This window comes from Rhinoraja longicauda, chromosome 18, assembly GCF_053455715.1.
Source record: "Rhinoraja longicauda isolate Sanriku21f chromosome 18, sRhiLon1.1, whole genome shotgun sequence".
Classification (NCBI taxonomy): domain Eukaryota; kingdom Metazoa; phylum Chordata; class Chondrichthyes; order Rajiformes; family Arhynchobatidae; genus Rhinoraja; species Rhinoraja longicauda.
The window spans coordinates 38,339,197-38,359,633 of NC_135970.1; the positions used below are offsets into that span (position 1 = coordinate 38,339,197).

At 47.5% G+C, this 20,437-nt stretch overlaps 1 protein-coding gene across 1 annotated transcript in view; it reads left to right on the forward strand.

Moving 5' to 3' along the window:
* The window catches only part of ano1a (anoctamin 1, calcium activated chloride channel a), a 218,615-nt gene that overhangs the window by 147,888 nt on the left and 50,290 nt on the right, over positions 1 to 20,437 (forward strand). The window contains exons 12-14 of the mRNA XM_078414914.1: positions 3,942 to 4,006; positions 6,255 to 6,389; positions 11,418 to 11,578. Of these exons, the coding sequence (XP_078271040.1) occupies positions 3,942 to 4,006; positions 6,255 to 6,389; positions 11,418 to 11,578 (361 nt within the window). The remainder of the gene's footprint in view (positions 1 to 3,941; positions 4,007 to 6,254; positions 6,390 to 11,417; positions 11,579 to 20,437) is intronic.

The window sequence follows — 20,437 nt, forward strand, 5'->3', positions numbered from 1 at the left end:
ACCCTTGTTCCATCCCGGTCCCTGCTCAGTCTGTTGCTCTGCGTCTCTGTGTCGCTCTGCGTGTCTTTGAGTCGCTCTATCGCTCCGTGTCTCAATCTCTCTGTCGCTCTGAGTCTGTGAATCCTCCTCTCACTCTGTGTCTGATGCTTTACTCCATTAATTAGCGTGATTGTCGGTGTAGTACTGGCAAAGTCCAACGAATCATTTATTTTGAAGATAGACAGGATGTTGGGGTAACTCAGTGTGACGGGCAGCATCTCTGGAGAGAAGGAATGGGTGACGTTTCGGATCGAGACCCTACTTCAGACTAGAGTCGGGGGTGGGGGAAGGGGAACGAGGAACGAGAGATATAGACGGTGCTGTAGGGAGATATGGAACAAATGAATGAAAGATATGCAAAAGAATAATGCCGATAAAGGAAGCAAGCCATTCTTAGCTGATTGCTCGGTGAGAACGAGAAGCTGGTGCGACATTGGTTGGGGAGGGATGGAGAGAGAGGGAATGCAGGGGTTACTTGAAGTGAGATTAACAACTAACTCTACCTAATGGCACATTTCTGAGATAGATTCTTGATTGGTATGGGTGTCAGAGGTTATGGGGAGAAGGCATGAGAATGGGGTTGGGAGGGAGAGATAGATCAGCCATGATTGAATAGGGGCAGAGTAGACTTGATGGGCCGAATGGCCGAAATCTATTCCTGATCACTTTCTGACCTTACGATTTCGCCCTGCTGGACTCCACGTGTAGTTGATGCGGTTTATTGTTGTGGACAATCGGTGAAAGCTTCCAATGAATTTATTGTCCATTGCAGCTGCACCAGCTGGTTTCTCTGAGTGACCATTGTAATAACCCCACGGGCAGCCAAGATGCCTGATTAGAGACTTCCTAGTGGATGCAGCAATCTGTGTGTCACTTAAATATGTTTTTCTGATAACTTTGCAGAGTTCTCGCAGTGGTCTTTCTTGTGGGAATTGTCGGAATCCTTGCTCACTGCTCCAGGAAGTATTTTGATATTTCTGAGTTGGCGTTTTATTATTTCATGAGGCGGGGAGCTGAGCGCACTCGAAAGGTCATTTGTATGTAAATGTTCTCATGCCGAGCTTCATTAAGGCATTTTTTTTTTTTAACAAGATGTAGCTTTGTATAGTAAGGTCAGAAGTTCATACTGTTCTCAGTTCAAAATATCTTCCCACAAAATGAAACCAAGGCCAGAGGTTATGTAAATCTTCTGATCTTCAAGTGTAAAAGACGGATGATGATGTCTAACTGACTCACTTGCATGGAAAAACTATTGGGATTGTGCTCTGAAAGGTTATCATTAGCATGGTAGTTGTTGCCCCCGTTAATTTGAGCTGTTGCCTTTCCGAATTAGTCTGGGCATTCACCAATAGACAATAGGTGCAGGAGGAGGCCATTCGGCCCTTCGAGCCAGCACCGCCATTCAATGTGGTCATGGCTGATCAATCTCGATCAGTACCCCGTTCCTGCCTTCTCCCCATACCCCCTGACTCCACTATCCTTAAGAGCTCTATCCAGCTCTCTCTTGAATGCATTCAGAGAATTGGCCTCCACTGCCTTCTGAGGCAGAGAATTCCACGGATTCACAACTCTGACTGAAAAAGTTTTTCCCCATCTCAGTTCTAAATGGTCTACCCCTTACTCTTAAACTGTGGCCCCTTGTTCTGGACTCCCCCAACATTGGGAACATGTTTCCTGCCTCTAACGTGTCCAACCCCTTAATAATCTTATACGTTTCGATAAGATCTCCTCTCATCCTTCTAAATTCCAGTGTATACAAGCCTAGTCGCTCCAGTCTTTCAACATATGGTAGTCCCGCCATTCCGGGAATTAACCTAGTAAACCTACGCTGCACACCCTCAATAGCAATACCAAGTCTCTAATTCCAGTCCCCCCAACCTACCACACTGCGATCCTTGCAGTTTTTTTTAATCTGCACTTTCTCTGCATCTGCAAGGCTATAAATGCTGTAACGTTATATTCTGCACACTGCTATTTTTCCCCTTTCCTCCTGTGCATGTCTTGATTAAACCGAAGATAGACACAAAATGCTGGAGTAACTCAGCTGGGCAGGCTGGAGAGAAGGAATGGGTGACGTTTCGGGCCAAGACGTTTCTGACTGGATTATACGCGTAGATAGTATGTGTGGGAAGGAACTGCAGAAACTGGTTTACATTGAAGATAGACACAAGATGCTGGAGTAGCTCAACGGGACGGGCAGCATCTCTGGAGTGAAGGAAGGGGTGACGTTTTGGGTCAAACCTTGGTGTGCCTTGAGTGGACAGCACGTAAACAAGTTCTTCACTGTGCATTGTGTAAGAAACCAATTCTAATACTAACACCAAACATTGGACAGTGTGGGGTGGGCAGTGCTCTTTGAAGCAGCAACTCACATAGAATTCTTTTGATCGGGTGGTCACGGTGGCGCAGCGGTAGAGTTGCTGTCTTGCAGCGCCGGAGACCCGGGTTCGATCCCGACTACGGGCGCTGTCTGTACGGAGTTTGTACGTTCTCCCCGTGACCCGCGTGGGTTTTCTCCGCGATCTTTGGTTTCCTCCCCCGTTCAAGTTGTACAGGATTGTCGGTTGATTGGCTGGGTGTACGTGTAAATTGTCCCTAGTGTGCGTAGGATAGTGTTAGCGTGCGGGGATCGGCAGTCGGCGCGGACTCGTGTTTCCCCACTGTATCTCTGAAGCCGAACTAGACCGATGGTGGGGAGGACTGTGCCTGTGATGGGCTTGGCTGAGTTCCCCCAATCTCGGCAGCCTTTGACATTCCTGCAAGTGGGAAATGCCACACCGGGCCACGCTGAAATTAGTCGGAATACTTCCTGTGGTGCATCTGTGGAACACGCCACGAAAGCTTTTCGCTGTACCTCGGCACACGTAATGATCAGCAAGCTATAAACTGAGCACAGGAAAACCCAAGTCTGTAATGGTTTGTTTCAGGAACTTGATCCAGATATGATGAGGATGTTGGATATTGTCACGTGTACTTGGGTACAGTGAGAAGCTTTGTTTCTGCATACAAAGTACATGAAAGAATCACCATAAAGTTGCCAACCAAGTTACCAAAAGGGCCTTTTAAGTAATGCCCTTTGTTTGGTCCCCCCCCCCACGCTGGGTCTCTCTTTGTTCTCGGCGATGCAACCCGTACACCTTGACCCATAGAAACATAGAAAATAGGTGCAGCGGCACGCCATTCGGCCCTTCGAGCCAGCACCGCCATTCAATATGATCATGACTGATCATCCAAAATCAGTACCCCGTTCCTGCTTTTTCCCCATATCCCTTGATTCCGTTAGCCCTAAGAGCTAAATCTATCTCTGTCTTGAAAACATCCAGTGAATTGGCCTCCACTGCCCTCTGTGGCAGAGAATTCCACAGATTCACAACTCTCTGGGTTAAAAGGTTTTTCATCAAATCTGTCCTAAATGGCAATAGACAATAGACAATAAACAATAGGTGCAGGAGGAGGCCATTCGGCCCTTCGAGCCAGCACTGCCATTCAATGTGATCATGGCTGATCATTCTCAATCAGTACCCCGTTCTTGCCTTCTCCCCATACCCCCTGACTCCACTGTCCTTAAGAGCTCTATCTAGCTCTCTTGAATGCATTCAGAGAATTGGCCTCCACTGTCTTCTGAGGCAGAGAATTCCACAGATTCACAACTCTCTGACTGAAAAAGTTTTTCCTCATCTCAGTTCTAAATGGCCTACCCCTTATTCTTAAACTGTGGCCCCTGGCTCTGGACTCCCCCAACATGGGGAACATTTTTTCCTAAATCTAGCCTGTCCAATCCCTTGAAAATGTCATGTGTTTCTATAAGACCCATAAGGCCCATTTCTATAAGGCTCGACCTTCAGGGACTCCAGGTATTGAATATTGAACTGAAAGTAACTCTCTGCTTCCTTCTCTGCCAGCTCCTGTACCAGCAATGGGCTAGCTATGGAGTATTTTACAAATACCAACCGTTGGATCTCGTGAGGTAAGGAGCAAAGGATTAATTAAATGACCGACTGAATTAAATCCTGGTTTTTGTTCATTGTATATGAGAAGCTCGATTACCTCTGATCACTGCAGAGGTAGTGTAAGAAAATAACTGCAGACGCTGGTACAAATCGAAGGTATTTATTCACAAAATGCTGGAGTAACTCAGCGGGTCAGGCAGCATCTCGGGAGAGAAGGAATGGGTGACGTTTCGGGTCGAGACCCTTCTTCATTCTGATGGAAGGAATGGGTGCACATAGAATACATTTACACCTTTGCCACCGTGCTGACAGCTCCTTTGAACAAACGCACGGACTCTTCATTCACTGAAGCTCAGGTTGATAGAACCTGGTGCCGTACAGCAGGCAGACAAGGTGGTGCAGCGGTAGAGTTGCTGCCTTACAGCGCCGGAGACCCGGGTCCTATCCTGACTACCGGTGCTTGTCTGTACAGTGTTTGTTCATTCTCCCCAAAAGCTGCGTGGGTTTTTTTCCCAGTCTTCGGTTCCCCCCCCCCACACTCCAAAGACATGCAGGTTTGTCGGTTAATTGGCTTGGTAAAATTGTAAATTGTCCCTAGTGTGTGTGGGATAGTGCCTGTGTGTGTGGGATAGTGCCAGTGTGTGTGGGACAGTGCCAGTGTGTGTGGGACAGTGCCAGTGTGTGTGGGACAGTGCCAGTGTGTGTGGGATAGTGCCAGTGTGTGTGGGAGGGTGCCAGTGTGTGTGGGAGGGTGCCAGTGTGTGTGGGACAGTGCCAGTGTGTGTGGGACAGTGCCAGTGTGTGTGGGACGGTGCCAGTGTGTGTGGGACTGTGCCAGTGTGTGTGGGACGGTGCCAGTGTGTGTGGGACGGTGCTAGTGTGTGTGGGACGGTGCCAGTGTGTGTGGGACAGTGCCAGTGTGTGTGGGACAGTGCCAGTGTGTGTGGGACGGTGCCAGTGTGTGTGGGACGGTGCCAGTGTGTGTGGGACAGTGCCAGTGTTTGTGGGAGGGTGCCAGTGTGTGTGGGATAGTGCCAGTGTGTGTGGGAGGGTGCCAGTGTGTGTGGGACAGTGCCAGTGTGTGTGGGACAGTGCCAGTGTGTGTGGGATAGTGCCAGTGTGTGTGGGACAGTGCTAGTATGTGTGGGGACCGCTGGTCGGCGCAGCCTCAGTGGACCGAAAGGCCTGTCGCTGCTCAGTATCTCTAAACAAAACTAAACAGGCCCTTCAGCCCACAATGTCTGTGCTGTTCATGATGCCAAGACCAACTCTTATCTTCCTGTACATAATCCATATCCACCCATTCCCTGCATATCCATATGCCTTTCCAAAAGCCTCCTAAATTACACTATTGTTTGTGTGTGTGTGTAAAAGAAAAACACAAAAAGAAAACTTATCCCCCTTTAAACTTTGCCCCTCTCACCTTGAAATTATGCCCTCGGGTATTTGATATTACCATCCTGGGAAAGGGGTTCTGACTGTCTGCCCTATGTTTGCCCCTCATCATTTGATACTTCTATCAGGTCTGCCTGCAACCTACATCCATTCCAGAGCGAACAATCCCAGTTTGTCCAACCTCTCCTAAGGCAACATTTATTCTTGGTTTCTAGTTACCATCAGTTCTCCGAGATAGATTCGCCTGTCAGTATCATTTAAAATGTTCATCCAGTATCATAAATGCAAATTATAGGCACCTGGGACGTTATGATATGCAGAGTCAATTCTTTAAAGGCAAAGACTGACACAAAATGCTGGAGTAACTCAGGGGGTCAGGCAGCATCTCTGGAGAAAAGGAATAGGTGACGTTTCGTGTCGAGACCCTTCTTCAGACTCGGAGGTCTGTTCCTGTGCTGTACTGTTTTACGTTTTAAGTTTGATCCATGTTTAGGCTGGAATTCAGTTTAGTTTAGAGACACAGTGCGGAAAAAGGCCCTTCGGCCCACCGGGTCCGCACTGACCAGTGATCCCCGCATGTTAACCCTATCCTACACACACCAGGGACAATTTTACATTTTATACCAAGCCAATTAACCGACAAACTTGGAAGCCTTCGGAGTGCAGGAGAGGACCGAAGATCCCAAGCAGGTCACAGGGAGAAGGTGCAAACTCCGTACGGACAGCACCCGTAGTGGGGATGGAACCCGGGTCTCCAGAGCTGTAAGGCAGCAACTCTACTGCTGCACCGCCCCAACCTGACTACATTTTCTTTAACGATGATGCTTGTGACAAGAAAGTTTTTAAAATGACAGCTGATGTCTTTTACAGGAAGTACTTTGGTGAGAAGATTGCTTTTTATTTTGCCTGGCTGGGAGTGTATACACAAATGCTGATTCCTGCCTCCACCATTGGGATCATCGTGTTCCTGTACGGGTGTGCTACGGTTAACGAGAATATTCCCAGGTGAAGCTCCAGCTGTTTATTTATACAGTCATTTATTATAACTCGCAAGTGATTGAGCTGGTCTCGGCAGGCCGTTTGCAAACTCCATCCATTAAGTCTTTGTTTAAAATCTCCACGAAAGGCTGTCGATATAAAATAAATAAACTGTAGCCCTTGCGATTATACAAACTGACAGCGCAGTTTAGTTTCGAGATGCAGCGCGGAGATGTGCCCTTCGGCCCGCCGAGACCGTGCCGTCCAGCGAACCCCACACGCTAACACAATCCTGTGCCCACGAGGGTCAATTTACACACTTGTACCCAGCCGATTAACCTACAAGCCTGTACGTGCGTCTTTGGAGTGTGGGTGGAAACCGAAGATTTTGCAGGTCACGGGGAGAGCGTACAAACTCCGCATAGACAATAGGTGCAGGAGTAGGCCATTCAGCCCTTCGAGCCAGCACCGCCATTCAATGCGATCATGGCTGATCACTCTCAATCAGTACCCCGTTCCTGCCTTCTCCCCATACCCCCTCACTCCACTATCCTTAAGAGCTCTATCCAGCTCTCTCTTGAAAGCATCCAACGAACTGGCCTCCACTGCCTTCTGAGGCAGAGAATTCCACACCTTCACCACTCTCTGACTGAAAAAGTTCTTCCTCATCTCCGTTCTAAATGGCCTACCCCTTATTCTTAAACTGTGGCCCCTTGTTCTGGACTCCCCCAACATTGGGAACATGTTTCCTGCCTCTAATGCGTCCAATCCCCTAATTATCTTATATGTTTCAATAAGATCCCCCCTCATCCTTCTAAATTCCAGTGTATACAAGCCTAATTGCTCCAGCCTTTCAACATACGACAGTCCCGCCATTCCGGGAATGAACCTAGTGAACCTACGCTGCACGCCCTCAATAGCAAGAATATCCTTCCTCAAATTTGGAGACCAAAACTGCACACAGTTTTGCAGTACAACTGGTACAACTGTAGAAGGACCTCTTTGCTCCTATACTCAACTCCTCTTGTTATGAAGGCCAACATTCCATTGGCTTTCTTCACTGCCTGCTGTACCTGCATGCTTCTTTTCATTGACTGATGCACTCGGACACCCAGATCTCGTTGAACATCCCCTCTTCCTAACTTGACACCATTCAGATAATAATCTGCCTTTCTATTCTTACTTCCAAAGTGAATAACCTCACACTTATCTACATTAAACTGCATCTGCCTGCAGTCGGGATCGAACCCGGGTCCCTGGCACTGTATTCGCTGTAAGGCAGCAACTCTACTGTTGAAAAACTCCAACCCGTATTTTACAAATTATTTCACATTTAATAGCACTTCTTGGTGAAAGCCTATATTGCCAGTCCTACAATTGGCTACCATTTTCCCACTGCTCCAGAAAAGACCTGCCAGAAACAAATGAGCTGATGGGTCACTTTCTGTGCCACCTGTTAATAACTCTGAGTGATGCTTTTGCGATTATCAGGATGTATGTACTAGATGATGTGCTGTATTAAGAGTTGCAGCATGGGGACAGGGTCCTTTGACCCACCAGGCCCATGCCGACAATCTTCACACTCGCTCCATGTTACCCCACTTTCACATCCACTCCCGACACCCAAGGGAACAATTTAGAGAGGCCAATTAATCTACAACCCACACAACTTTGGGATGTGGGAGAAAACTGGAGCACCCGGGAGAAACCACCATGGTCACAGGGAGTGTGGGGGGGAAAAAACTGCAGATGCTGGTTTAAATCGAAGGTGGACACAAAATGGTGGAGTAACTCAGCGGGTCGGGCAGCATCTCTGGAGAGAAGGAATGGGTGACGCTTCGGGTCTCGACCCAAAATGTCACCCATTCCTTCTCTCCAGAGATGCTGCCTGACTCGCTGAGCTACTCCACCATTTTGTGTCTACCTTCAGTCACAGGGAGAACGTGCAAACTCCACTCAGACAGCACCCAAGGTCAGGAACGAACGTGGCACTGTGAGGCAGCAGCTCTACCAGTGAAATAGAATTCCTAAAAGCACTCTAATTTCGCAAGAAGGTTTACCATGGTTCAAATTCCGATTGAACCACTTCCTGTAGCTGATTCCCACTAGCCTGGTAGCTGAGAAAGCAATTGGGAAAACAGAGCATTGCAGATTTATTAAATGAATTATTTGAAAGCTGCAACACACAAACAGACCCTTTGGTCCACAGCGACCATTGATCATTGTTCCATGGTGCTAATGAGGAAAAACTTTTTCAGTCAGAGAGTTGTGAATCTGTGGAATTCTCTGCCTCAGAAGGCAGTGGAGGCCAATTCTCTGAATGCATTCAAGAGAGAGCTAGATAGAGCTCTTAAGGATAGCGGAGTCAGGGGGTATGGGGAGAAGGCAGGAACGGGGGTACTGATTGAGAATGATCAGCCATGATCACATTGAATGGTGGTGCTGGCTCGAAGGGCCGAATGGCCTCCTCCTGCACCTATTGTCTATTGTCTAATTGATCATTCACACCAGATCTATGTTATCCCCCTTTCCCCTCCATTCCTGCACAGTAGGGCAATTTACAAATGCTCGAGTGGCACGGTGGCGCAGCGGTAGAGTCGCTGCCTCACAGCGCCAGGGTGCTGGGTTCGATCCTGACTACGGGTGCTGGCTGTACGAAGTTTGCACGTTCTCCCCGTGACCGCGTGGGTTTTCTCCGAAAGCTCCGGTTTCCTCCCACACTCCAAAGACGTAGAGGTTTTGTAGGTTAATTGGCGTGGGGAAATGGAAATTGTCCCTCCAGTGTTATAGGATGGTGTTAACGTGCAGGGATCGCTGGGCGGTGCGGACTCAGTGGGCCGAAGGGCCTGTTTCTGCGCTGCATCTCTGAACTTAAAAAAAGTGATTATCTTTCTGAGTGTCTCCAATTGCTTTTCATGTTTTATTGCTGTTTCTCATGACTGTCGTTGCATTAAAAAGGAATTTGGTTGGATGGATCGTTGCAATTTTCACAAATAAGAGTTATTTGTTGCAAGACAGTTTAATTACATATTTGATGGTCAGAATGGTAGCTGTGGATACATCAGGGTAACACAACATTCTGGTTTGAGATAGCAATAAGTCGAGGCATGATCCATTACTCATTTTTAATTGTGTTCCATTCTCTATTGAGTGGAGTTTCTAGTCATCTTGCGCTCCATAATCGCAAACCCAGAGATAAATTTATCGTGTCAAATTTGAAGCATAGGAACAAATCATTCTGGGCTAATGGATGATCTGGTGGATCAGTTGTGTGTCAGAATGGATGATAAATTGGTGCAGATGGGAATAGATAATCTAATGTCAAACGCATATGCAGGAAGGAACTGCAGATGCTGGTTTAAATCGAAGGTAGACGCAAATGCTGGAGTAACCCAGCGGGTCAGGCAGCATCTCTGGGGAGAAGGAATGGGCGACGTTTTGGGTCGAGACCCTTCTTCAGACTGATGTCGGGGGAGTGGGCGGGACAAAGATAGAATGTAGTCGGAGACAGGAAGACTAGTGGGAGAACTGGGAAGGGGAGGGGATTGGAGAGAGAAGTTAGAGAAATCAAAGTTCATAGCGCTGAGGTGTAAATCACCCAAGCAAAATATGAGGTGCTGTTATATTTTCATTGCTTAAGAAAAATGCAGCCCATCTAAAAACAAATCTCTTGCTTATTTGGAGAGTGTGTTTCTATAAATACCCAATAAATATCCACATTCCAGTTGTCTCATTAAAGTTAGTTTGGGCTTATTGCTAAGTTTGATTCCCCCCCCCCCTTTGGACACTCTTCCTGTTCTACAAATATCATGTAGCTGAATCTCAAGGAGGCTTAAAACGGGGGTCTCTTCTATCTTTATCTCACACTTTTTGTCTTTTCATCTTTGGCCTTTGTCCAACCGTCTGCCTCTCAAACAAAAATCCTTCACCTGTATCCACCTATCACTTGCCAGACTTTGTCCGAACCCCACCTCTCTTCCAGCTTTCTCCCCCCCCCCCCCCCCCCCCCCCCCTACAATCAGTCTGAAGAAGGGTCCCACCTGAAATGTCATGTTTAGTTCAGAGTCACTTATCCATTTTCACCAGAGATGCTTCCCGACCCATTGATTTACTCCTGGTCTTTGTGTATTTTTGAGCTGCACATCATCTGTTTGGGGGCCGGGTCAAATGGACTTCCGACAAGGATGGTTATTGCTGTATTAGTTTAACACCTTCATCAGGTCATAAGTGATAGGAGCAGAGTTAGGCCATTCAGCCCATCAAGTCTACTCCTAGGCTATTTGGCCCATTCAATCATGGCTGATCTATCTCTCCCTCCTGACCCCATTCTCCTGCCTTCTCCCCACAACCCCTGACACACATGTTAATCAAGAATCTATCTATCTCTGTCTTAAAAATATCCATTGACTTGGCCTCCACCTCTGTGTATGGCAATGAAATCCACAGATTCACCACCCTCTGACTAAATTAATTCCTCCTCCTCTCCTTCCCAAAGGACGTCCTTTAATTCTGAGACTCTGACCCCTGGTCCTGGACTCTCCCACTGGTGGAAACATCCTCTCCTCATCCATTCTATCCAGGCCTTTCACTGTTCTGTACGTTTCAATGAGGTCCCCCCTCATTCTTCTAAACTCCAGCGAGTGCAGGCCCAGTGCCGACAAACGGCCATCATGGGTTGTGGAAGCATCCTCTCCACCTCCTAGAACAATCAAAGGCTAGGAAGCATGGGGTTGATTCCAGCACTTTGCGTCGTCTTCGAATGAATGAATAAGTTTATTGGCCAAGTATGTGCAGGTACAAAGAATGTGCCTTGGTGCTCCGCTCACAAACGACGACACAAACATACAGTTAACAATTAAGAATAAAGCATAAACACATCAAAACGATAAGGATGCAACATTACGACCTAAACATGTGGGTGACAATAAACCAGAGCAAAAAGGAAACTACAGACTTTGGTTAATCCTGTCTGATTTGTGACTCGACCTTGGATTAATTTTGCCGATCTCTCTCTCTCTTCTCTCTCTCCCTCCCTCCCTCCCTCTTTGACCGTAGCATGGAGATGTGTGATCAGAGGGCCAATATCACCATGTGCCCACTATGTGACAAGACCTGCAGTTACTGGAAGCTCAGCACTGTCTGTGCCACCGCACGAGCCAGCCACCTGTTTGACAATCCCGCCACGGTTTTCTACTCCATTTTCATGGCTTTATGGGGTAAGGAACCTTGGTTTCGTTCGTCTTATTGCCGCGTGTACGGTACTGAGATCTCTTTGCAGATGAACAACCAATTCAGATTAAAATATATTGAACCGCCAAGTTACTCCAGCACTCTGTTCAATACGGTGTACCGATACCGTAGTCGCGTGTACCGAGGTACAGTGAAAAGCTTTTTGTGCGTGCTGACCAGTCAGCGGAAAGACAACACATGATTACAATCAAGCTGTTCAGTGCGTAGGTACATGATAATGTTTACTGCAAGATAAAGCCTGTCAGGTCCGATCAAGGATAGTCCGAGGGTCTCCAAATGTCGTGGATGGTAGTTCAGGACCACTTGAGGTACGGTTGAACAACTCTCTCTAGTTGAGGTACAATTGCCTGATAACAGCCGGGAAGAAATTCTCCCGATCGTTTCCCGATCCGTTGTGAGGCCACCTTTAAAGACCGCACAGTCTCAGAATAAAAGGACGTACCTTTCGAAAGCAGATGAGGAGGAATTTCTTCACTCGGAGGGCGGTGAATCTGTGGAATTGATTGCCAACGAAGGCTGTGGAGGCCAAGTCATTTGGGTATTTTTAAGGTGGAGATCGACAGATTCTTGATGAGTCGAGGGTTATGGGAGAAGGCAGGAGAATGGGGTTGAGAGGGATGGATCGATCCACCATGATTGAATGGCGGGGTGGGCCAGAGGGTTGCATCATTTCCTTGTGCTCGTGCATTAAATGTATGCATTTGTGGCAGTTACGTTGTTGAAGAGTTTCCTCCTGTCCTCCATCTGGTTGTGTATTTGATTCCTGCGTTGAACTTGTGTTGTATCGCTAGCTACCCCTCGATTGATGAATTGGTGTCAACGCCAGGACCTGGTCCATATCCCTCCACCCCCCGTCTACCCATGTACCTATCTAAAAGCCTCATGATCCCCTCTATCATATCTTCCTCCACAACCACTCCTGGCAACGCGTTCCTGGCACGCCACCCGTGGTCAGGATCGAACCCGTTGTGCCGTTGTGCCGCCTGTCTTAATCCAATCTAATGAACACTCTTGCCTTGCACTCTGCCATGTTAAGTTCACTGTTGGCCACTGCTGCAAGATCCCAGGAGGCCTATTCCCCTCACTGTTGTTATTGGCCTGTGTATTCAGTTCCTCACAGTGGAAAAGAATTGAGTTGGAAGCAACAATTAAAAAAAAGTCTGACTGTGCCCACTGTGGCATGTCGCTCCTGTAACACTGAGCCATTGTGTTGACACCTGAACTTGGGTGGCACGGTGGCGCAGCAGTAGACTTCCAACCTCACAGCCCCAGAGACGCCAGTTCGATCCAATGAACAATAGGTGCAGGAGGAGGTCATTCGGCCCTTTGAGCCAGCACCGCCATTCAATGTGATCATGGCTGATCATTCACAATCAGTACCCCGTTCCTGCCTTCTCCCCATACCCCCTGACACCGCTATCCTTAAGAGCTCTATCTAGCTCTCTCTTGAATGCATTCAGAGAATTGCCCTCCACTGCCTTCTGAGGCAGAGAATTCCACAGATTCACAACTCTCTGACTGAAAAAGTTTTTCCTCATCTCAGTTCTAAATGGCCTACCCCTTATTCTTAAACTGTGGCCCCTTGTTCTGGACCTCCCCCAACATTGGGAACATGTTTCCTGCCTCTAACGTGTCCAACCCCTTAATAATCTTATACGTTTCGATAAGATCTCCTCTCATCCTTCTAAATTCCAGTGTATACAAGCCTAGTCGCTCCAGTCTTTCAACATATGACAGTCCCGCCATTCCGGGAATTAACCTAGTAAACCTACGCTGCACGCCCTCAGTAGCAAGAATATCCTTCCTCAAATTTGGAGACCAAAACTGCACACAGTACTCCAGGATCCTGACCGCGGGGGGCTGTCTGTATGGAGTTTGTACGTTCTCCCCGTAACCTGCATGGGGTTTCTCCAGTGCTCCAGTTTTCCCCGATCTCCAACGACGAACAAGATTGTAGGTTAATTGTAGGCTTCAGTAAAAAGAAAAAAATTTTGTAAAGCTGCCCCTTATGTGTGGGACTGTGCGAGATGCGGAGATCGCTGGTCAGCACGGACTCAATGATGCCGCGGTGTATCTCTAAACTAAACTAAACATGAGACACAGCAGATACTAGATGGCCCTTTGACACTGAGATTGGTGTTAGGGATCCTTTTACCTCCTGACTCATTGCAACAGAAGGTAGTTGAGGCCAGTTCATTGGCTATATTTAAGAGGGAGTTAGATGTGGCCCTTGTGGCTAAAGGGATCAGGGGGTATGGAGAGAAGGCAGGTACGGGATACTGAGTTGGATGATCAGCCATGATCATATTGAATGGCAGTGCAGGCTCGAAGGGCCGAATGGCCTCCTCCTGCACCTATTTTCTATGTTTCTATGACTCCGTTTTTTTTTTAAAGAGTTGCATTTAATTCCAAATACATATTGAAATGATTATACACTCCATCAATACGTCCATCATCAACTGGAAAGCAGTCACTGTTCCCTGCACTAATGGCAAATCTTAGTACTGATGAGGGGCAATTGGATGAAGAAACAGAAATGAGAAATAAATGAAAAATTGTCCCATTCTTGAGGCCCTCCTCCTCTTTGGGCAAGGCACATTGTAATGTGTAGAAGAATCTAATAAGCGCCAGTGTATCCTCCCAGAAGAAATTGATTTCTTGTAAATAATCCCTAATTCCCAAGGTAAATAAAAACATTTCCAGGATATTTGCCCATCCCCAATTTGCCATTGTGCGATCTTGGCCCACTACACTTTAATGGATTGTGTGACACCCCCTTTCATTTCTTTTTATTGCCGCAACCCATGACTGAAACAGCATGGAGGCTGAAGAAGGGTCCCGACCCGAAACATAGTATAGGTGCAGGAGGAGGCCATTCGGCCCTTTGAGCCAGCACCGCCATTCAATGTGATCATGGCTGATCATCTAAAATCTGTACCTCATTCCTGCTTTTTCCCCCCATATCCTTTTGATTCCTATAACCCTAAGAGCTAAATCTTAATCTCTCTTGAAAACATTCAGTGAATTGGCCTCCACTGCCTTCTGAAGCAGAGAATTCCCCAGATTCACAACTCTCTGGGTGAAACATTTTTTCCTCATCTCAGTCTTAAATGGCCTACCCCTTATTCTTAAAGTGTGATCCCTGGTTCTGGACTCCCCCAACATGGGGAACATTTTTCCTGCATCTAGCCTGTCCAATCCTTTAAGAATTTTATATGTTTCTACTATAAGATCTGATAATGTCACCCATTCCTTCTCTCCAGAGATGCTGACTGCCCCGCTGAGTTACTCCAGCATTTTGTGTCAGTCTTCGTCACGGAGCGAGTTGAATCTGTTGGCCTGTTAGATGCCTGTTCAATATGTTGTATGATAATTGGACTTTTTTCTTCTTTCCCTCTATCTGTACCACTTAATTCTGCAACAATACCGACCCCAAATGCTTTTTGATTGTTGAACATTTAACACCGCAATTTAAGTGAATATATGTGAAGCATCGGAACTACCTGAAACAGTATCTCCATTTGGACACCTGTTTGGATTTTGTATTGGCTATTTTCATTCCAGACCAGGCTTTTGGCCTGTAGGGAGGAACTGCAGAAGGTGGTTTACACCAAAGATACACAAAATGCTGGAGTAACTCAGCAGGTCAGGCAGCATCTCGGGAGAGAAGGAATGGGTGACGTTTCGGGTCGAGACCCTTCCGCCTTTAATTCTTTGAGGTGCTGTGGCACCAATGAGAATTAACTTGGTTTAATACTTCAGTTATAGCAACATTGCAAAGTTTGAAATAACCTCTTGCAGTAAGAACGTACGGTCATGTTAAAACAGCACATGCTACTTGAGTGTCAAACGATGATGACCTTATCCTTGCTTGACTCTTGAAAGCACTTGGAAGTTGGTTTAAATGTTGACCTTGGCTCTCAAACGAACAGTTGGTGCCCAGATGATAGCGATTGCCAGTGTTATAAAAGGATGCAAATCGCTGGGGTAATTCAGCGTGTCAGACAGCTTCCCTGGGGAAGATGGAGAGGTGACTTTTCGGGGTTAAGACCCTTCTTCAGACTGCAGAAGATTCTTGCCCCAAAATGTCACCTATTCACCGTTGAGACTGAGGAAAGGTGTTGACCGGGAACATCACCCGTCCAACGTTGAGTCTGAAGAAGGGTCTCGACCCAAAACGACACCTATCCACGTTCGTCAGAGATGCTGCCTGACCCTTGCTGAGTGACTCCTGCACTCTTTGTCCTTTTGTGTATTAACCAGCATCTGCTGTTCTTTGTTTCCACAATCCCTGTATTATATTTGATCATAAAAATAGAAACATTGGAAGCACCCAGGTTGGGCAACATTTGTGGAGGGGAGAACATAATGAATGTTTCTGGTCAAAGACCCTTTCATCAATGTGTTTTGGTTATATTAAGATCCAATTCAGAGAGCCCATTTGGCTGACTTTGTCTCATTGGTGCAACTTGTCCCACACTCCACTTGCCCAATACCCCCTTTTGATTCCTCTGCCTCTACTTTCCATGCTGTTGTTCAGTGCTTTTAAAGGCTACCTTGTTCTGTCCACCATGGCCCTTCCACTGTTTATTCTATCGAATTAAGGGCGGCGCGGTGGCGCAATGGTAGAGTTGCTACCTTGCAGTGCTCACAGGTTCAATCCCAACTACTATCTGTACGGACTTTGTATGTTCTTCTCGTGACCTGCGTGGGTTTTCTCCAAGATCTTTGGTTCTCCTCCCACACTCCTGAGATGTGTAGGTTTGTAGGCTTGAAGGCTAATTGGCTTGGTATAAATGTGGTGTGTGTAGGATAGTGTTAATGTGCGGGGATCGCTGGTCGGTGCAGACTCGGTGGGCCGAAGGGCCTGTTTCCGAGCTATATCCTTTTTAAAAAATCTCTTCACTGTTGTTGATGTTGGACTAATTGCTGCCCTGAATGTACATGAAGAGGGAATGAGGGCATGGGAAAGGGGAAGAGAATCCGACTAACTATTTCCCCTCGGTGTTTACCTTGGTTTATGGTTCCAATTGTTACCTTGGGGGATTTTTAACTTTAGCTGGTGCAAGAAGCATAAAGTTTCCCGACAATTTAAACGCAGCTGAGCCCAGGAGAGAGGGGGAAAACAATCTTGGTTCTCTTGTCATGGGTAACAGTAATCTGTTCATTGCTTCCCGAGTAATATTTTCTGCCGTGACATTATTAGTTGCCTCTATTTCCACAAGAACGTTCGAGATGCAGCCCGGAAACAGGCCCTTTGGCCCAGCGAGTGGGCGCGCCGACCAGCGATCTCCCCGTACGCCAGCGCCGTCTTACACGCCCGCGGCAATTTACCATTTTTACCAGAGCCAATTAATCCACAAGCCTGCGCGTATTTGGAATGTGGGAGGAAACCGGAGCACCCGGAGAAAACCCACATGGTCACACGGAGATGGTGCAGACAATGCCAGTAGTCAGGATTGAACCCGAGTCTCTGGTGCTGTAAGGTAGCAACTCCACCGCTGCGCCACCACGCCGCCCAGATGACCTGCTCTCTGCTTTAAGTAGGATTCATGTTTTGAGCAATGTTTTAATATTGATAGACGGGCGCACCTGCGGGCGCGGCAACCCCCGTAACTGACGATCCGCGGACCCGTTGGCGGCCGGGGAGTGTCCCCCGGGGCCGTGGGCGGGCGAGGGGAGACGGGGAAGGGGAGAGGGAGCCACTCGCCTCGGCCCCGGGCGTGGAAACCTCTCCTGCAGCGCGACGGCCATCTTGTTTGAACCCCCGCCGCCGCGCTGCACCATGGGAGGAAGGTCAGGGGCGGGGCACGCCGGGACGGGCGCTGGTCCTCCCGGTGGGGGAGGGGGGGGGAAGAAAGCGCATTTATTAAAGTTTATTTAAACTTTAAGTTTATTGTTTTTAAAAAGTAACAAAACTTGATTTATTGAGACCGCGGGGGAATGGTGAGATGGGGGGTGGGGGGCTAAAATTGTTGCGCTATCGTGTACCGTTTTGGCTGTAGTTCAGAAACAAACAAACGAGAGTTTTAGTATATAGATAAATAGATGTAGGAACTTGTGTCGAGAAATACCGGGTTGTTGCATCGTCAACCAGATGCCATAGCAGAAAAATATTTTGTGCAGACATTCTTGTTGTGCTTGTGTTGCTTGCCTAGGCTAGTCTGCCCATTGCCCCACGGGCTGCAGCTCGGGTCCCCTGTGCACTTCGCCAACTACTTGGTGAATGTTTATGGAGCATCTGTGTCTAAACATTCCTTGGTAGACGTGGTCACAAAATGCCGCCGTAACTCAGCGGCTCGGGGCAGCGTCTCTTTGGTGGGGAGGAAGTGGTGACGTTTCTTGGTTGAGACCCTTCTCGGGGGGGGGAAAGGGGGAGACCGAGAGGTCTGGAAGGGTCCGGCGTGAAAACGAAAGATCAAAGGGGAACGAAGGTCAAGGAAAATCTAGAATGGATCATTGTTCGCTCGGGGAAGGCGACGATGAGGCATAAATCGGGAGGACAGTCAAACTAGTCGGAGAAATAGCATCGGGGGGAAGGTTTCGGGATAGAGAGAGGGAAAGCAACTTGAAGTTAGAGAAGTCAACATTCATGGGGTGTAAGCTGCCCAAGCGAAATATGAGGTGCTCCAATTTCCCTGTTCCTCCAATTTTCACTGGGCCTCACTCTGACAGTGGAGGAGGCCCAGTGTAGAAATGTCAGTGTGGGCATGGGAGGGGAGTGAAAATGTTTGGCAACCAGGGAGATCAGGTAGGTCTGGGCAGTCTGCACGCATGTTCCTCTCCCTGGTGGGTGACACCTTTTGTCTGTTGCCTTTATGGGGGTTGCAACTTGCTGTGGGATTCCTATATTATTATTTTTTTTTTTTTTTTTTTAAACTTTCCCCTCAGATAAACTATCTCGATGGGCTTGACTCACTGGAGTACCCACTGAGTTTCTGCACCACTGTCTGGCAGCACCAGTATTATGTTATATAAGAAAATAACTGCAGATGCTGGTACAAATCGAAGGTATTTATTCACAAAGTGCTGGAGTAACTCAGCAGGTCGGGCAGCATCTCGGGAGAGACGGAATGGGTGACGTTTCGGGTCGAGACCCTTCTTCAGACTGAAGAAACGTCACCCATTCGTTCTCTCCCGAGATGCTGCCCGACCTGCTGAGTTACTCCAGCACTTTGTGAATAAATACCTTCGACCAGTATTATGTTGCCTCCCATTCCGTTAATAACACCTCAATTATTTTTTTTTGCACAGCACATTACAGAACTGTTTTCAAGAGTAGCACCACTGAAATAGTTTGCTACCAGTGACACAAAAGCGTTGCCAGCAATTATCCTTCCCTTTCCAAGATCATTTATTTTTCATGAATTGCTGGAGTAACTCAGCGGGTCAAGCAGCGTCTCTGGAGAAAAGGAACGGGGTGACGTTTCGGGTCGAGACTCTCCTCAATCCGAAACGCCGCCCATTCCTTTTCTCCAGAGATGCTGCCTGATCCGTTGAGTTACTCCGGCTGTTTGTCTGTCTTCAGTTTAGACTAGCATCTGCACTTCCTCCCGACACATGTATTTTTCATGTCTTATGCGTGTTCCTGTCCCATAATTTCCCATGTGGATAAGCAATCAAGCAAGTGGAGTGCTTTCCTAGGAGTCTGTACACCACTGGGTAGCACAGTTGTGCTCTCAATAGGATGGCAAATGTAATTTATTGTCCCTTAACAATCTAACTGTGGCCTTTGGGGGGTTGTGGAAACATCTTTGTAGCTCCAGGTGTAGGATTACTGTACACCTTTGATAGATTTTCAACTTGCCTGCATATTTACTCTCTCTCTCTCTCTCTCTCTCTCTCTCTCTCTCTCTCTCTCTCTCTCTCTCTCTCTCTCTCTCTCTCTCTCTCTCTACTCTCTCTTTCTCTCTCACTCTCTCTCTCTCTTCCACTCTCTCTCTCTCTTCCACTCTCTCTCTCTCTCTCTTCCACTCTCTCGCTCTCTCTTCCACTCTCTCTCTCTCTCTTCCACTCTCTCTCTCTTCCACTCTCTCTCTCTCTCTTCCATTCTCTCTCTCTCTCTTCCACTCTCTCTCTCTCTCTTCCACTCTCTCTCTCTCTCTCTCTCTTCCACTCTCTCTCTCTCTCTTCCACTCTCTCTCTCTCTCTCTCTCTCTCTTCCTCTCTCTCTCTCTCTCTTCCACTCTCTCTCTCTCTCTCTTCCACCTCTCTCTCTCTCTTCCACTCTCTCTCTCTCTCTCTTCCACTCTCTCTCTCTCTCTCTTCCACCTCTCTCTCTCTCTCTCTTCCCTCTCTCTCTCTCTCTTCCACTCTCTCTCTCTCTCTCTTCCACTCTCTCTCTCTTCCTCTCTCATCCACTCGATGACTAGTTTAGTTTGGAGATACAGCGTGGAAACTGGTCCGTGTCGACCAGCGATCCCGGCACTTTAATACTATCCTGCACACACACTGGGGACAATTTATTACAATCATTGCCAAGCCAATTAACCTCCAAACCTGCACGTCTTTGGACTGTGGAAAGAACCAAAGATCTCGGAGAAAACCCACGCAGGTCACTGGGACTGTGTGCAAACTCCGTACAGGCAGCACCCGTAGTCAGGATCGAAACCGGGTCTCTGGCGCAGTGAGCCAGCAAGTCTACCTCTGTGCCACCGTGCCTCCCTAAGCGATAAGCTGACCCAGAAAGCCCCAGTACAAATGTAGTCTTCATGTTTAAATTTGCGTAAACATTTGTAAGCCCTGTTTTAATACTTAACAACTGTTGCACAACACTAGTCAAACTTTCAATTGCAGCCATCCATTAAATTCATTTGTTTTGCTTA